Source organism: Sceloporus occidentalis, unplaced genomic scaffold, assembly GCF_023333645.1.
Source record: "Sceloporus occidentalis isolate IW3139 unplaced genomic scaffold, rSceOcc1.0.p SCAF_6, whole genome shotgun sequence".
NCBI classification, from domain to species: Eukaryota; Metazoa; Chordata; class Lepidosauria; order Squamata; family Phrynosomatidae; genus Sceloporus; species Sceloporus occidentalis.
In genome coordinates, this window is record NW_028316986.1 from 136,643,271 (window position 1) to 136,662,239 (window position 18,969).

An 18,969-nucleotide genomic window follows, 5' to 3' on the forward strand; every position below is an offset into this window, starting at 1 on the left:
TCTTCAAGCTTGAGACTTGAGTGTAGACAAAATACTTGCCAGTAATCAAAATGTAGCATGAGATCCTTTGGAAAGAGAAGATTCTGTAATCTTTAAATACTGAACAAACACATGAAGTCAGCCTGAGTTTCACCTGAGCTTCTGGTTATAATTGCTTGAACATTTCACTTAAATGCACTCTTTCAGCATTTTGTATCTCAGTAGGAAGACAGCATTAATAAGATAGCTTAATTTAAATACAAGGATTTCCCAAGTATCATCGATACTTAAGCAACAAACTGCCAGTACCTATTCTTATGTATCCAAAAAGGCAATATTCATGCACCCAAGAATAGTATCAGCAGAACTGTGGAATCTCAAGGTTTTCAAAAGTATAGGTTTTTAAAGGGGGGGAGGGGACAACAACAACCAAGAATAGCTCCATCCGGACTGAACAGGTTTAAGAGCACAGAGTGCTGACAGCTTCTTTGAGGGGGGAAAGAATAGGAAACATTCATGAAAATAAAATAAAATAGAGTACCTTGAAAGAGGTTAAGGTGGTGAGTTCAGTGCCAGTCAGGGCTCAGGCTCGACTCAGGCTTGCATCCTTCCAAGGTTCCTAAAATGAGTACCTAACTTGTTGGGGAAATTAGCTTACAGTTGTAAACCACTTAGAGACTGCTGAAGTGGTATGAAGTAGTATATAAATGAAGCTGCTATAGCTATTGCATAAAAAATGGGTCAGAAGCACAACATGCTGCAACAGTTTGTTTCAGGAGCCATTTATACTACAATTAAAGTTTTTTTTATAGCAACCAGCCACATAAATTTATTGGCAAGTGAGCCACAAAGACAATCAAATGTTTGTTGTGTTCAAAATATACAAACTGAGTGACAAGCAGAAGAAGGTGCTATCTAATCCCCTTTCCTCAACAACTATCATGAAATATTCTTTTTCCAGGTTCTATGGTCAGGATATTCGTGCCAGTGCCATTTTGTTTGGTGATCTACCTCCTCCTCTTCAGGCACAGGACCTTTATGACATCCTTGAGTCTTTTACACTCCAGTATGACTGTTATGAGGGAAGGAACCATGTGTGGACACCTGTACAAAGAGAACCAAGAAAGGTTTGGCCTTTATATTAGATATTAGAGGGGAAAACAAATTGGCAAAGGGTAGAAAGGAAGTAAGGAATAACTGTAGAGTAAGAAAGTGTTTGAAGGTAAGAGTATGTGAATAGATGGTGAGTGAAGGGAATCTGAAGTTTGATAAGGTTAGGGAAGATAGAAAGGTTTGTCTGCACCATAGCTGCTTACTACTTATTATGGTGGTGGTGTTGCTTTTTGTTTTTTGGGTGGGGTTCTTTTGTTTTGTTTTGTTTTTACCAAGACAGATTATTTCTTCTTTGACACCACTACCTTCTACTATTTTGTGGACCAGTGACCATAAATCTCCATCTTCTGCCAATGCTGCTATGATAAACAAATATGCATTTGTAACTTTACATTTGCAGATGAAATGGAAGGAAAGGGAAATTAATCCTGACTTGTTTACAGGCAGTTTCCCAGTCCTGTTGAACACAATGCTGGCATGGAACTGCTTCCACCCTAAAGTCAGTTCATCTGTGAGATGTTGCTTCCCATGAGAACAATTATAGGCTTGAATCCTGTTGTTGCTCCTGGCTAGGTCTATTGAATTAGTGGAATTTATTTATCTGTTGATTCACCATTCAGCAATTGATTTAATGGGTCTTTACCAGTGGATATTTGCCAACAGGATTCCAGCCAAAAGTTTTCTTGAAATGGGAGGCATTAGTAAAGTGACAGTAGTCTTGAGCCTCTCTGCTTGATTTTTAACAGGCAGCCTGAGCACTTACCTGGATCTGCAGCACTCATTATTTTGCATACTGTAAATGATTTAATCAAGTCCTTTTCACAATTCCTGCATAAATACTCTAAAACCATTTCCAAAACTTTGAGGCATGGGGATGAGGGACACTGTATTGCTACCTATTCGCTAGTGTCCATGCTACACGTGGATCCATGCTACACGTTGGCTAGTATCCATGCAAAGCATACATATGTATAGTGGCCAAAAGTTTATTGAACTGTGTTCAGTACAAACTGGTTCTCACCAAAGTTTCCCTCAGGATAGCTGGTGGAGCCCTGGTGACACAGTGGTTAAATGCCTGTACTGCAGCCACTCACTCACAAACCATAAGGTTGTGAGTTCAGTACCAGCAAAAGGGCTCAAGCTCAACTCAGGCTTGCATTCTTCCAAGGTGGTCGCTAAAATGAGTACCCAGATTGTTGGGGGCAATTAGCTTACACTTTGTAAACCGCTTAGGGAGTGCTTAAGAACACTGATAAGCGGTATAGAAATGCTATTGCTATTGGTGCTGGCAAAAACCTCTTCCATTATTTCATTTGGCAAAATTAATGATTAGAGATCTTGGGGTAGAAACAATTTCAACTTCTGCTCAAATGTTGATTGTTTAAAGTGCAGGTCACCCTGTTAGTCCTTGTGGTTTTCCCGAAGGGCAGCAACTTAACAGTAATTCTTTGCTGCTTACTGATTTAAAATATTTATTCTCTGGTCTTCAACTGAGGCTTTCGGAGCAACTCCACACAATTAGACAATAAAACAACAGTGACTTGTTTCAAAATGGAATCATCACTGAAATTCCAGGACAATAAATCTCAAGAACTAACATTCCTAGGAAAGAATGTGGATTGCCAATCCAGCATCAAGATGGACCTCACTGTACCATCAGATATATATATATATATATATATATATATATATAGTACTTTTATTTATTTATTTATTTATTTATTTATTTATTTTAAACAGCTCTCACTACTATGTGTGCCTGTGGGCTTAACATACCTGCTTGTATTAGCTGTTATTTTTCACTACCCCATCCATTTCTAATAAAATCTCTTACTTCCCTTCTAAAGTAGTAGCTTGGTATATGTGTGAGGAAAACCAGGCGGGCTATTTCCAATCTGAAACATGTATTCACAATATAATATAATACAATATAATATAATTCAGCAAGGTAAATACAGTGCGCCCGCTCCATACACGGGCGCACCATATGCAGCTTCCTGTTTATGCTGAAAAGGCTCTCCATTCAGCACCCGCCGTGTTTCAGACAGTGAAAAGACTTCAGGAAGGGCCTTCGAGGCTGATTTTAATATCTAGAAGAATAAAACTATCCTTCATCAGACTATTTAGAGATTTCCAGAATGGGCTTGAAAATAAAACAACAGTGGCTGTCCTCAGATCAGTTAGAGATGTTTGTGTGCATGGTTCTAGTTAATAAACATGATGCTGAATTTTGTGCTCACTTTAATTTGCAAACAGCCCTTAAGGCAGGCCTACATTCTATGTATAGCAGTTGTCTCATAGAATCTAATAGTGTATGCATAATTGTGGCCAGGCTATCTTCATCAAGGAGGTCTGGAAGGCTGCACATAATATATCAGTTGGTGAAAAATGTGTCCTATCTCAGGAATTACCCCGCGCTTCTAGATATAGTGCCCAAAGTAGTAGCACTTGAAGCCTGTGAACCTGACTTTTCAGGGGAAGTGCAACTCCAACCCAAACAAGCTGAATACAGTGCGACCACGTTATATGCGGGCGCACTATACATGGACTTGAGTGTACACGCTCAAGCTGCAGGCAGCGTGCGGGGCTCAAGGGGTGGCATGTCCCATTCAAATGAATGGGACGTGCGCCTGTGGCGCCCCGCGCACTCCTACGCCGCCATGCCGCCGCACTCACAAGTCCCAGTCAAATGAATGGGCTCAAGCATACGCAGAATTAGCCTTACACCGGGGGGGGGGGGGTCTGGAACGGATCCCCCGCATAAGGCAAGGGTCCATTGGACCTTTATTCAGCTGCCTATGTAAAGCAGTCAGTCAAAGCATTTCATCTTTTTTGGAATGAGCTTCAATTTCTTGCCCATCATACAGTTGCAGGCAATGATTCAGTACTTCTATAGCTTCATATGAATTTGATAAACAAGAGAAATGGAGGAGAGTGCCCTCTTCATTCCCTACAGAATTGTGTGAGCCTAGTTTGACTCCCATAACAAGACTTCTTTTCCTCTTCCTCAGCCTTTCAGAGCTCATTTGGGTGGTGTGAAAGGGAAGAGACATTCATTTTGCTGGTCTGGTTCATTTTAAAATTATTAAGATTTATTTTTATTTTAAATTGTATAATTACTGAATATACTCAAGTATAAGTTATCCTCTTGTATAAGTGGAAGTCATGTTTGAGGGCCTAAATTATGGATTGTGACATGACCCATAGATAAATTGAGCGTAAATCCTAGGGAGATTGCCGGGTTGGAGGAGAGCCTACCCTTTCTCGTTCTCTCAACCCAGGGTCAAAGGAGAGGTTTAAGGAAGCAAAGCCCATCTTTTCTACTTCTCTCCAGCCCAGCTGTCCCCACATTGACCTGTGTATACATCGACCTAAGTTTGGGGGTAAATTTCTCAAATCTTGGACATAAATTTCTTCACTTATAGTTGAGTATACATGGTAGTTACATACTTGTCTCTGTAAATCTGAAAGTTCTTTAATGCCCTTTTTGGACATCTTACTTACTGAAACTAAAATTTTTAGCTGTATACTTTCCACCCCTTCTCCCTAGGTTAATGAATACTCCTCAAGGCAACAATCACGTAGAATGTCTGAAAATTTTACACCAGAAGGTATAGTATTGTATTAATTAAATTGATAGAACATCTGACTAGTAAATGCTTGGGGGAGGTTTACAAGTATGCAGTTATTATGAACAATATACTATATATTTAACAGCCTTCTTCTGTTACAGTCTATATTACCATATATGCATGACCTCATGTATAAGTCGAGGGCAGGTTTGGGTGCCAAAAGTACGGATTTTGTATGATAACCTGAGAGTAAAACATAGGGTATGAAACAAAGGCTGTAAAAGACAAAGTAAAGGAAAACGATGACAAACAACTTACAAGATTCCAGCAGGCATAAGTGTTTGTGCTCACCCTAATGAGGATGGAAATACGGAGAATGGTGGCTGTGATTTGTGTGTGGGGAGACAACCAGGTGCAACTGGTAATAAGAAAATGTGAACATGTCAAAAAGGATGTAAAGGCAACAGTTAAGGTATAGTATAAACTCTTCTCAAAAAGAAACCATCCCCTTCTCTGAGTGGAGTGGCAAAGGGCAAGAGCTTAGTCCACCCCAGGAGAGTCTAAAGGAAGCACAGACCCTATTCTCTCTTCCTCTGAAGGGAAATGCCAAAGAGCTACCACTTCTGCCATTTTCCTGCCCAAGCATTTAAAAAGGCTAGAAGCAGTGCTACAGAGGAAAGAGGAGGGGGAGTCAGTGCGTCTTTTAGTTTCTCCCGGGACAGACTGAGCTCTTACCTTTTACCATTGTATACAGAAAAGGGGATGGTTCCTTTTTTGATAAGAGGCAAGGTGCAGTTGGCCCTCCATATCCCCAGATTCTTTATCCACAATTCAACAATCCCCATCTTCCTCCTTCAACTTCCCTTTTAAAAGACTTCTCACTTTTTCTCTGTCTGGTTTCTTAAATAATATTCTCTTCCCCTTAAGTCTTTTAAATTTCTCTTCTAAACTAAGTATTCAACAAGATTTCTATCAGCAAATGATAGTCTTAGTGTACGCACACTACTGCATAGAGATGGATTTATGAACAGGATAATAAGATAACATTTCAGAATGAGCATCCACATTTTCATTTTTTTAATAAAACAAATTAGTGTGTTTTTATAAGAATGTTCTTTTAGGACTTAGTTCACTGCCTTTTGCGCAAGCAACAGGTACATCTTTGTGCAACAAATTTCCTTTAAAGAAAACTCTTTTTAGTGTTTATCCTAATGTAGGTGGTGGAAAAAATGCTATCTTTACAAGACACTTGAAATCTAGTCTTACCACTGTTATTTCTTTCCTATAAAGATGTAGAATTTCCATTTTTTTAAAAAAAACCTCTTTGAATCTTCTGAGTAAGCCCCCCCTCCCAAAATTGTGCCTCTTGTGTCATCAGCAAAAGGAAGCTATTAAGGCTGAGCTCTTTCTTCTACTGTTTCCTGAATGTTTTATCCTTTTCCCATCTTCAGTTGACATTCATTTGCCCCACTTAGTTTTTATGGTACATTCTAGAACAGCAGTTCTAACTTCACAGTATCAAACTACCATACAAGATTACCTGGGCCATAATAATGAATATAATATATTCTGGATTTTCCACAGACATGCGAGCCCCAAACAGGCTTTACCCTGAGCTTCCCAGTTACTCAGCTTCGATGGGTGAGTGTTTACAAGGTTTGAAATTTCAGAAAATAATACGAAATGTGATTGAAATGTTTGCTATCCAGATTTGGCTACCACTGCATGTTTGGAATTGTTCCTCAAAAAACTGTTTACAGTATGGCCAGCATGGTTTAGTTATTTGAGTGTTGGACTACAACTCGGGAGAACAAGATTTAAATCTTTGCTTGGCTATGCAAACCCATGGGGTGACCTTGAGCAAGTCACTTTCTCTCTCTCTCTCAGGGGGCATTCACATTTACATTTTTGTCCCAAGGAGATGCGGATCTCTGCGGTGATGCAATACCGGATTAGTATTCCCACTACATTTTCCGTTTCTGAATCTCTCTGTGCATTTTAACCTTGTTGCCATTCACACTTGCCACTATTTTGGTTTAAAATGGGGGCGCCTCCATTTTCAGCAATGATGCAGCGCAATCCGAATTGATTTGGAAGCTTACTCACACTACTGAAATTGCAGATCGTTGCGGCTTTTAAAAAAAGACATGAGGGAAAAACAGTTACTGAATGTACCGTGTTAAGTGGGGGTTTTGGTAGCCCCCCCCCCCGCAAACTGCACCAAGTGCCGTCAGGGCAAGTGTGAACACCACAAAAATAACCCAGTTTCACACCTTGTTATTTTCATAGTGTGAATGGGGCCTCAGACTCAGAGGTATTTTTCTTTTCCTAAGTAAGAGAAATCTGTGTCAGTTGAATCATGTCATGGCAGAAAGAACTGAAGCACAGAAGCTCAGTTACAATATGTTTGTAATAATTTCTAGTAGGCCATCTTCAGGAGATTACGGTATAAACTGTAAAAGCAGCAAGACAGATCAGAGTGACTAATGGATATTTGTGTCAGAAGATCCTTAAGCAGACGGATAATGTGTGTGTATCTGTTTATAAGCCATGGTGACATACACATCTTTAGCAAATATTAAACAGTGAATCCTTTCTCCCTTTTAACGGGGTTTATGTCAGCAAAGTCTATTTTTGTGCTTCAGTGTTTCCCTAGTAAGACTTCTAGCTTATTTCAACTAAAATAAACATCCATCTAGTAGCTTTTCTCTCTCTGTTGTTACTAATATAAACTGTCTTAGTACTGATCATAAAACAGAAAATCCCAGGAAATAATTTCTAACACTGTTTTTGATCTGGTAAAATACTGTTATTTCTGGCATTTCTGCAGTCATTTTAATTTGAGCATCCTTTGTTTGTATTGTCATGAAATGAGCAAAAAATGTAACATGTGGAATTTTGATCATGAGGGCAGGGAGGAAGCCTTGAAAATCCATGCCATTGCTGAGCCAGCTGATTACAAAGGCACATAGAGATTGAGGTCAGTGCATGCTAGGACTAGAAAATTGAGGTCTTTGTTTTATGTGTGTTTTGGGTCAATGCCATTTTGTTACACTTATTGAGTAACAGGCAGACACTAAGAACCTGTACTTTTTCATATCCTTAGCTTGGCAAATGTGCAGTTGTTCAAGATGAAACAAATACTTAGTGTACAATGTTGGTTTTCAGAAGTAATTAAAAGGGTTTTTAAAAAAAAACATCTGCAGTAACACAAGATTTGAGGAAAGATATAAAGGCATAGAAAGCATAGAAGGCTGTGAAGGCATAAAGTGCTATATATACAGTACATGAATGAAAATTGCTGGACCAGTACAGAGTTGGTTGCAGAGGTCTTGATAGGTGTTGAAATCCTCCTTGAGTCCCATTGTGGGAGAAAGGCAGGATATACTGTATATACTCAACTATAAGTCGAGAACTTTTTGCCCCAAAATAGCCTCCAAAATCCTGAGTAGACTTATCCACGGAGCAAAACGTCCTTCGACCAAGCCTCTTCCCCCCCCCCCCCGGGCTGCCTCCACAAGGGACAACCCAGCTGGGGAGACACTGGAAAGGTTGCGCGTTCACCCTGGAGTCTCTCCTCAGCTGGGCTGCCTCCTCAGGAGAAAGCTCAGTTGGGGAAAGACTTGCAAGGGCGCGCGTTCGCCCTGGAGTCTCTCCTCAGCTGGGCTGCCTCTTCAGGAGAAAGCTCAGTTGGGGAAAGGCTTGCAAGGGTGTGCATTCGCCCTGGAGTCTCTCCTCAGCTGGGCCGCCTCCTCAGGAGAAAGCTCAGTTGGGGAAAGGCTTGCAAGGGTGCGCATTCGCCCTGGAGTCTCTCCTCAGCTGGGCCGCCTCCTCAGGAGAAAGCTCAGTTGGGGAAAGGCTTGCAAGGGTGCGCGTTCGCCCTGGAGTCTCTCCTCAGCTGGGCTGCCTCTTCAGGAGAAAGCTCAGTTGGGGAAAGGCTTGCAAGGGTGCGCGTTCGCCCTGGAGTCTCTCCTCAGCTGGGCTGCCTCTTCAGGAGAAAGCTCAGTTGGGGAAAGGCTTGCAAGGGTGTGCATTCGCCCTGGAGTCTCTCCTCAGCTGGGCTGCCTCCTCAGGAGAAAGCTCAGTTGGGGAAAGGCTTGCAAGGGTGCGCATTCGCCCTGGAGTCTCTCCTCAGCTGGGCTGCCTCTTCAGGAGAAAGCTCAGTTGGGGAAAGGCTTGCAAGGGTGCGCGTTCGCCCTGGAGTCTCTCCTCAGCTGGGCTGCCTCTTCAGGAGAAAGCTCAGTTGGGGAAAGGCTTGCAAGGGTGCGCATTCGCCCTGGAGTCTCTCCTCAGCTGGGCTGCCTCCTCAGGAGAAAGCTCAGTTGGGGAAAGCCTTGCAAGGGCGCGCGTTCGCCCTGGAGTCTCTCCTCAGCTGGGCTGCCTCCTCAGGAGAAAGCTCAGTTGGGGAAAGGCCTGTAAGGGCGTGCGATCGCCATCAGTCTCTCCCCAGCTGGGCTGCCCCCTTCAGTCTGACCCTCGATGTATCCACGGGTCATATGTAAATTCACATTTTGGCCCCAAAAGTTGAAATAAATAGATAATAGAACAAATTGGTGCAAAACCTTTAGGAGTTAGCAGGGCTGGCTAGGAAGGGTTAAGAATTTCATTTATTTTTATAAAAACAGACTAAACTCTACAATTTTGTAATAAACCAGGCAGAAAAACCCTCTTAGATTTAAAGAATTTAAGTATGGGAGAAAATAGAGATTTATTTATCTCTAGGAGAAGGCCTTAATTTATTAGTAAATGTAGTCTGGGAGCAAATCTCGGTATCATTGCAAGGGAAGATACAGTAGTTTGTTCGCATGTAAGGCATGGGATTGGGGTAGTGGCCAATTTCAACAATGAAAGTGGTGGCTGTATGGGTCAAGGAGGTCAAACACTTTCTTTTCTTACATCCCCACAGTCCAATGTCCAGGCTTTCCCCTGTGCCCACCATCCAAACCCAGTATCAGAAGTGGATAGCAATATCACCATTAAAGAACCAAAAACACACAGAAAAGGCACCTTGAAAAGTCACACTCTCTTGGCTTCAGAAACAGTGCGTGCATGCCTCTCAAGCTGACTCATATCATCATCATCATTATTATCACCACCACCACACTATCACTGTCAAAGCAAGGGAGACTTGTTGGCATTAAAAGCACACAAAACACACTTTGGAAGGTGACACTCTCTTGGCTTCTGAAACAGTGCTTGCATGCCTCTGAAGCTGACTCATATCATCATCATCATCATCATCATCACACTATCATTGTCAAAGCAAGGGAGACTTGTTGGCATTAAAAGCACACAAAACACACTTTGGAAGGTGACACTCTCTTGGCTTCTGAAACAGTGCTTGCATGCCTCTGAAGCTGACTCATATCATCATCATCATCACACTATCATTGTCAAAGCAAGGGAGACTTGTTAGCATTAAAAGCACCCAAAACACACTTTGGAAGGTGACACTCTCTCGGCTTCTGAAACAGTGCTTGCATGCCTCTGAAGCTGACTCATATTATCATCATCATCATCATCATCATCATCATCATCATCATCACACTATCATTGTCAAAGCATGGGAGACTTGTTAGCATTAAAAGCACACAAAATAAAATTAAAAAAAACCTTGAGGCCTCTGGCCACTCACCACCTCTTTCTTCCTCCTCTTCCTCCTCCTGCTGCCCCCTCCTCCTCTTCCTCCCTCCTCTTCCTCCTCCTGCTGCCTCCACCTCCTTTTCTTCCTCTTCCTCCTTCTGCTGCCCCCACCTCCTCTTCCTCCTTCTGCTGCCCCCTCCTCCTCTTCCTCCCTCCGCTGCCCCCACCTCCTTTTCTTCCTCTTCCTCCTCTTCCTCCTTCTGCTTCCCCTCCTCCTTTTCTTCCTCTTCCTCCTCTTCCTCCTTCTGATGCCCCCTCCTCCTTTTCTTCCTCTTCCTCCTCTTCCTCCTTCTGCTGCCCCCACCTCTTTTTCTTCCTCTTCCTCCTTCTGCTGCCCCCACCTCCTTTTCTTCCTCCTCTTCCTCCTTCTGCTGCCACCACCTCCTTTTCTTCCTCTTCCTCCTCTTCCTCCTTCTGCTGCCCCCACCTCCTTTTCTTCATCTTCCTCCTTCTACTGCCCCCACCTCCTTTTCTTCCTCTTCCTCCTCTTCCTCCTTCTGCTGCTCCCTCCTCCTTTTCTTCCTCTTCCTCCTCTTCCTCCTTCTCCTGCCCCCACCTCCTTTTCTTCCTCTTCCTCCTCTTCCTCCTTATGCTGCCCGCTCCTCCTCTTCCTCCTTCCTCTTCCTCCTCCCCCCTCCTCCATGCACCGCGCGGCCTGGGGAGGTAGGGAGAAGGCAGAGGAGGAGGAGGTGGGCGGTGCTGGGAGGCAGGGAGGACGGCGCGGGGCCCTGTGGGGCTTCCCCCTTTGCCTCCTCTTCCTTCTCCTCCTCTTCCTGCACGGCCTGGGAGCGGGGCGGAGGAGGCAGAGGAGAAGGAGGTGGGCGGCGCTGGGAGGCAGGGAGGGCGGCGCGGGGCTTCCCCTTTTGCCTCCTCTGCCCCAGGCTGCGCGGCCCTCCTCTTCCTCCCCCGCGTGGCGGAGGAGGAGGACGGCCGCGCGGCGTGGGGAGGAGGAGGTGGAGTAGGCGGCGGCAGGACCGGGCTGGGGCCGGTCCTGCCACCTTCGCGGGCTGCATCAGGCCCGCGGGCCGGGGGTTGCTGACACCTGCCCTAAGGCAACTCTGCCATGGGGTTTTTTTGACTAGTTTTGTTCAGAGGGAGTTTGCTTTTGCCTTCCTCTGAGGCTGAGAAAATGTAATTTGCCCAAGTGGGTTTCCATGGTAGAGAGGGGGATTCAAACCCTGGTCTCAGCGTCCTAGTCCAACACTCAAACCACTACCCCGTACTGGCTCTCCTTCTTAGTAATCCATCCCTAACAATCATAAGCCATTGAAAAGCAGATAGCTGTCATATTAAATATAGATCTCCTTTTGCTTGTGAAACAAACATTATGTTGAAAAAAAAATAACATATAAAATAATAACATTATCTGTCCCCCATCTCAACATGGAATGTGTTGATTTTCTTACTCTTCCTTTTTGAGAAGGCAGTTTTGATGATGGGGGACGAAAGTAGGATTCCTACTATTACTTCTTTTTCTTTTTTCCTTTGTTTTGGTTTTTAGCAGCCTGATGTATATTAACTGTTCAAATGTAAACTTGACCTTTGGGACAGGTTCAGTCTTGTTGCAGAAGAAACACTCTGTGGGAGATGATCAGAGCACTGTGCTGCTTCCCCCCCATCCTATCCCAGGAGGAGCGTAATTGGAGCTTGTGACAGATCAGTTATGGCAGAAGCTATAAGTCTCTCCCAGTACAGATAACAAAAATAAAAATGATACTTTTGTATATGAATTGGATTAATAGTCATGGAGATGCCAGGTCATTCTCGTTGGCCATTTAATTCTATCCCAACATCTGTTCTATGAAAGTACAAGGGAAAGAAATGTTGTCTTCGGCTTTGTCAGCATTATGGGTTTACTATAGGTCACTGCTGAACTGAAATGGGTTTAATCAACATCTGGTTTGCAGAATCTGTTTTGCAGTATTAAAAATCCATGGTGGTACATAGAAGCTCCTGGCCATTGTTTGCCTGGATAATGTTATCCTCCTTGTGAGAAACACATCTATTCCTTTCAAAATGTTAACAACTGCAATGTACTCAAAGCAGATTTAGCTATCAGGAAAGTGTGGTTATTGCACATAAAAACATTTTGTGACTGAGCTGGTTGATAGTGTAGAATAGGCAATAAAAATATGGGCATATTTTCTGTATAAAGCTGACTGATAAGCAACATTAGGGGTTTTAATTCATTGAGGTTCCAATTTCAAAGTCCTTACTGGCAGTTTTGCATGTTTTGATCTGTACAACTGTGCATCTCCTTTGCTCGTGCAGCCTTGTCTTAAGAATGTTTTCAGAGCTTCACTGAAAAGGTCAATCAGTGAGTGTAGCAGGCACAGAGATGCTGTCTTGGTGATGTAAAAGGGGGGAGGAGTGAGTTGTGAAAAAGCAGAGTTCCTGGTTGCATTGATGTCTACAGGCACCCACTTCCCCACCCACATGGTCAGACGGGGATCTGAAGAAGCAGTGCATTGTTGGGGACAGGGCTGGTTGCACAGTGCCTTGTATGCATGGAAGTTCCTTCATATGCTTCATGTGTACTGTCTGTAGTGGTTAGGATGCTGATGACACTCAACTCTACTTCTCCATGTCATCAGGGCTATGGAGCTGCTTGAACAGTGCCTGGATGCTGTAATGGGCTGGAGGATGGTAAATAAACTGAAGCTGAAGCTGAGTAAAATGGAGACTCTGTAGATTGGTGGTTCTTGAATCCAGGAATTTGACTGGTGGTTCTCAAGCCCAGATTGCCTGCTATGGATGGGGTTGCACCCTCCCTGAAGAGGCAAGTGCATAATCTGGGAGTATTCATAGATCCATCCTTGTCACCGGAGGCTCAGATAGACTCAATGACTCAGAGTGCTGGGGCCAACTTTGACTGGCCATCCAACAACTGCCTTTCCTGGACAGGGATAACCTAGCCACAGTATTCCATGCACTGGTAACTTCCCGATTATATGTGGGGCTGCCCTTGAGGATGACTCAGAAAACTGCACCCAGTACAAAATACAACAGCTAGGCTGCTCACTAGGATTCCATTCAGGTGTCATATAACACCTGTTCTGAAGGAACTATACTGGCTCCCAGTATGCTTCCTTTCTGGATTTAAGGTGCTGGCAATAACATTTAAAGTCCTAAATGGCTTGGGACCTCAAGAGAGCACTTCTCTCTATATACGTCTGCCTAAAAATTAAGCTCTGTTAGAGGAGGAACCTCCTCCATATCCCATCAATAAGGGAAATACATTAAGGGAGGACATGGGAGAGGGCCTTTTTTGTGGTGGCACCTCACTTGCACAATTCCCTCCTTCTGGAGGCCTGATTGACACCAAATCATTTTGGCACCTAATTAAAACCTGTTTTTTATTAGAGGTTTCGGGCCAAAGTAATTTTATGTAGGCTGTACAAGTTTTATAGTCATATTATTTAATATTGTTTTAATGATTTTTAAATTGAAAATATATTTTAAATATTTTATACTTTTGTAATTATTTATTGTTTTAAGTTGATTTTATTGGAAGCTGCCCTGACATCTTTAGATAAGAGGCAGGATGTAAACATTTAAATGAATAAATAGGATGCCAGCCTGACACAGGGGAGACCCAGTATGAAACCCTCACTCAAACCATAGCTTACCACATAACTTTAGAACAAATGTAGCTTCTCAGTTTAACCTGCTTTATAGGATTGTTGTGTGGAAAAAATGGGGAGGGGACAATAATGTATACTGCCATGAGCTTGTTGGAAGAAAGAAAATAAATGTAATGCGTACTGTGTATTAGGTACTACTATGGCTTGGGGAGTTATGGTTATCCCCATTTGCTTTCAAAGTGAGGTGGGTTCAGGCTGATTGTTGCACCTAGGTTCCATTAAAATAAGTGTTTTCTTGCAGTGTGGAGAGAGACTGCTCTGCTGTGAAGTCAGTGGGCATTTCTGTTGGCAGAAGAGGATTGGTCCTAAACAGTTTAGGCCTAATTCTAACCCCTTAGATCTGGTGCATCCTTGTATAAGGATCATCCTATAAATCAAAACTGTTGAAAGTTCCAGATGCAAAATATTCTGCGACAGCACAGAGGGCATTCTCCATCTCGGCCCCGCAGCTCTGGAACCCTCTTTCCGGCGAGCTCCGCTCGGCCGCCTCCCTTGACCTATTCAGGAAGAGGTTAAAAACCTTCCTTTTTCAACAAGCTTTCCCCTAATCGATGTAGTATCTGCTCCCCCTCCATCGCACTTGCACTTTAAGCTAGATATGTGAGTTTTTTCATCTGTAATTTTTAACTTGTTTTTATTGCTGTTTTATTGTTGTATTTGTTTATTGTGGAATTGTACATTTATGTACTTTGTAACCCGCCTTGATCTACCAAGGAAAGGCGGGCTATAAATAAAGATTTTATTATTTTTTATTATTATTATCATGAAGGTTCCTTTTCTGCAGTTATGGGGAGGGCATCCATCATTCTGGGTCTGGGTTCTCCCTTTTGCTTCACAGTCAGGGGTTCTGATCTCTCAAACATTCTTACCACCTGAAAAGGGAGAGGTAGCTGCACTTGAAGCCTGGTTACTCCATTCATCTCGACTCAATTTATTGTTTTAAGTTGATTTTCTTGTAAATCAGGCTTTTCATGCTCTGGCAGAATTTTATTATAAGACAGGGCTTTTTGTTCTTTTGCAACTTTGGCTTTGGGGTCTAGTTTCTGAAGATAATTTTTCTGGCTTGTGGGTCAGACCTTAATTTGTATTGAGCTGTACCACCCTAATGGGGACAGTGGAGTTGGTCTGTTTTAAGCCGCTGATGGTATATCTCTTGTTTGCCTGGTGCTTTGTCATATCATCACTGGGAAAGTGGGACTGGTTCTCCCTCTTAGGGTGGTGATGATGATTGACAAATCAAAAGCCCTGCCTGGGAAATGCAAGGGAGAAGCCTGACCCAGCAAGACGAATTACCTCCCAGCATGAAGGATTCCCTCTCCACAACAGCAGAACCTTCATGGTAAGTACCAATGTTCTGATTTATAGGATAATCCTTATGGAAAGATGACCAGATCTAAGGGGTTAGGATTAGGCCTAAACTGTTTAGAATTAGGAACAATACTCATCTGCCAACAGAAATGCCCAGAGACTTACCAGCAGAGTATTCTTCTGGCAGATTCTCTCTGCTGGCTAAGATCAACCAGCAGAAGAATGTGGAAAAAGCGATATGTAAATGGTGTGGAGAGGAAGGAGTTGGTTTAAGCTAGTTCCAAGCCTCTTCAGCCCAGGATGCGGCTGCAAAGCCACCACAAATTTGGCAATGGTAAGGACAGTCCTGTGGAGTAACTTCACCACCTCTAGGCTGAGGGGGGGGGGGGGGGTCCTTTGGATTCAGCACACCTTCAGCTGGCCTAGTGTCACCACACCTGGCCCTTAGAAGTCTGGGTCAGGTAGGATTGCTCGGTTCATCTGGACTCAACGCACAGATTATCTCCCAGTGCAGCAATATTGGGCAAATGCCTCTTTGGCTGCCTTACATAACTACCTAAACCTGCTGGAATTTCCTCTTCAATAAAACAAAGCTACAACAGCCCTGGTGTTGAAAGGCTGCCCATCTCTGAGCATTGGGTAGTTTCCTCAATAAAACTAGATGCGCAGAAGACCTTGTTTTCATTTGATATAAGTGGCGCTAGTAGTGAATCCCTTCCCCATTCTAAACAGATGCAACATAACAAAAACAACAGCAAACAATTAAAATCACAATGTGCTTTTTTCTGTGGGTTTCATATGAACTGATCAAGAGGGCTCAACAGCACAGATAATGTTTTGTTGAATGTAGCACTGTAGCACCATCTTGTGTGAGTTGAATAATTCTTAGCTGATGATTTTTGAAATCCAAAGAAAGATTGTTGAAACATAACAACTTATGTAACAGTTTACTTACTTGTGCATTGCCCAATCTTCAACTATCTCCATACAAACAAAGGTTCCCTGCAGATTTTCAGTAGATTTTGTAAGAGTGCTGAGTTTACCTTTTCTAACATGTATGGCTTTGCAATCCATTTTTTTTAAAGTGTTAATTTGTTCTCATTTAAACAAGTCCAATACAAGCTCTACTGTAGAATTTACTAACTTTGGGTTTAAGAGAAAGGCCTACCATTCGAAGGCTCACCTATCTTCCAGTCATGCTGCTGTTTTAAATTACTTTCCACCTTCACTGTTGTTTCATCATCAGTGGTCAATTATGGTAAACTGCTTGTAGGGAGTCAGATGAATGATTCTTGTCTGACCTATAAGAGTTTTAAAAATGCAATTTGTTGTATGTTAAGGTGATTTGATTCAGTTTGAGCTGGCAGGGAAAGACAATCTAAAGACCTCTCCGGCAAACCCTGAAAGACACCTTCTGCTGGCCTACTGTCACCGGCAAACCCTGAAAGACTTGATATTTCAGTATTCTAGTTGCTCAGTTTTTCAACAGTTGCTGAGCTTCTTTACCAGTAATTTAACAATGAGCTACTAGATTACTACTCTCTTGCCCATGCTGGCTGGGGAATTCTGGGTGTTGTAGTTGAAAAATACAACACCCAGGTTTATTCCTAGTTCTGTTCTGCAAGTGCTGTCCTTTTATTTTTCTATATTATTCAAAGCCTGGCCATAGAAAATATTTTAACAAATTTGTTCATGGTAAATGTTTTCATGCCCAAACATTACCGGATGCTGAGAGCAGAAGACTGCTGCTGGCTCATGATAAAGTGAACACCGAGTGTTCAGTTCCTAACAATGGCCAACCCACAGCAAGGCAGAAAGGAAAAAGACCCTGCTCTGAAACTGCTGTTCAGATATTCAAAAGTAAAACGCACGCATCCCTTAAAATGTAGTTGATGTACCATGAAATCTGAACTATCTATTCTCCCTCTAAGTCTTTCCTTTCGTTCTGTGGATTTTTAATGTAAATCCACACTGGAATGTTGGGAGACTCAACAGCGTATCTTAAGAGGTTTACCTTTGGCCACGAACAACAACAAAAGCAAATTCCATTCAGATTCTTCCAATTTCTTCATAGAAAGAAGTTGGCACTATGTGAAATTTACAGTTCACGGTAAAGTGTAACAAGATGTTTTGAACTGAAACTGTCTTTTCTTTTTAGGCAACTCTCAGACCAGTTCTACAATTGTGACAGCAATATATCCATTTGAAGGGCAACAGCCGGGGGATTTGACTTTCAAAGTTGGAGACAAAATCAAGGTCACAACAAAAACAGATTCCCAGTTTGACTGGTGGGAAGGATGTTTACATGGCAGGACCGGCATTTTTCCTGCTAATTATGTTACTATAAACTAAACACATTTTAAATGGCCTTTCTGCTTTGCCAAAATCCTTTTTCTTATATGTGTAGAAAATGATGTACCTTGATTACTCTGAGTGTGGGTCAATGGGCAAGGCAGGAAGTCCCATGGAGCTCTTTAGAGCTTTGTTTTCCTAACCTTAGCTACCCTCTCCCAACAAATACATCGATACATGCAGAACAAACTTGTGAAGGCATTACAGAGAATGTGATCTTCACATGTGCTTCCCATATGCTCCATCCATTTCTCCTGTGAAGTAATCAAAGGTGAGATAAGGAGTAAGGGCAGAGGGAATACACACGGACTCACCATTTCTTGAAGAACTGCCTTATGCTAATGTTGGTGGAGGGAGCAAACCAACAAGATTCTGTTGAGTTTGAATCATTGCCTCCCTGTGTAGACACTGTGTGCCTTTTTCTGAGTCAAACCTTATATTGAGATATAGATAGATAGATTTTTAAAACAAAATTAAAATAATATTTCAAATGTTTTTGTTTAATCTTTTCTCTAACTTAATACTTGATTATGAACAAAATCATGAAAAACAAATCAGATTAAGCTGTACAAGAGATGCTAAAATTAATATATTGTGTGTTTTGTATCTAACATTTTCCACTAATAATGCATAATAAAATCTTATTTTGTTTATTTGTTGCCAATTTGGTTTCTTTTTTGTTCCCTGCAAACAGCTATCTAAAAGCTCTAAGATGAGCATTTAGATACTCTGTTTACTGTTAAGGCCTATAAATGACTTGTTTTAAACGTTTGGTTGTTGCCTTATTATTGTTTATATTTCTTGTGTTCATGAGAGTCATGATGAGCCTTGACTTATTTTTATCATTCTTTGTGACCAGGCTCTCCTCAGACTGACATCAAGGAACAGATGCTTTTCCTGCATTTTCCACTAGGAGCTCTCAGTGGATCTCTGCAGAACCAAAGACAATTAATTATCTGTCTTCTATGATTTGTAGAACTTATAATGACAATTTGAATAATCAATTGTTTTGTTTTTTGAAATCAAAATATGAAAATTAAAGTTCTGGGCTCCCAATTTGAAGGAGTGAATTGGAAATCTGGAGCCCAAATCTAATGTTTAGCCCAACTACAGTAGACCAGTTGAACTTGTTCACTTTAGTAGTTGAGACTAACAGTTGCATTTAGACCTTGTCTTGCAATTCTCATAAAGGTAGATGTTTCCTTGGGTGACAGAGATGGCTTGCTCATCTAGACACCATAAGATGCATTCAAAAATCCATGCGTGAACTTGTCCTAGAAGAGTAAAGGTCCAGTTGGGCCTTCTGAATTATTTTATATTATACTGTCCAAATTTGACCATAACCTCATATAGCCAAA

At 42.3% G+C, this 18,969-nt stretch overlaps 1 protein-coding gene across 2 annotated transcripts in view; it reads left to right on the plus strand.

Annotated features, from left to right (window-relative positions):
• Positions 1-18,551, plus strand: part of LOC149311435 (SH3 domain-containing YSC84-like protein 1) — a 40,775-nt gene extending 22,224 nt beyond the window's left edge. Inside the window, exons 7-11 of one of the 2 annotated variants that reach the window (XM_089528573.1) lie at positions 941-1,106; positions 4,643-4,703; positions 6,249-6,305; positions 17,418-17,515; positions 18,471-18,551. In XM_089528573.1, the coding sequence (XP_089384699.1) occupies positions 941-1,106; positions 4,643-4,703; positions 6,249-6,305; positions 17,418-17,515; positions 18,471-18,524 (436 nt within the window). In that variant the 3' untranslated portion in view covers positions 18,525-18,551. Of the gene's footprint in view, positions 1-940; positions 1,107-4,642; positions 4,704-6,248; positions 6,306-17,417; positions 18,216-18,470 lie in introns of those variants that run through there. The other variant, XM_089528574.1, reaches the window with a different exon arrangement.
• The last annotated feature ends 418 nt before the right edge of the window (positions 18,552-18,969 follow it).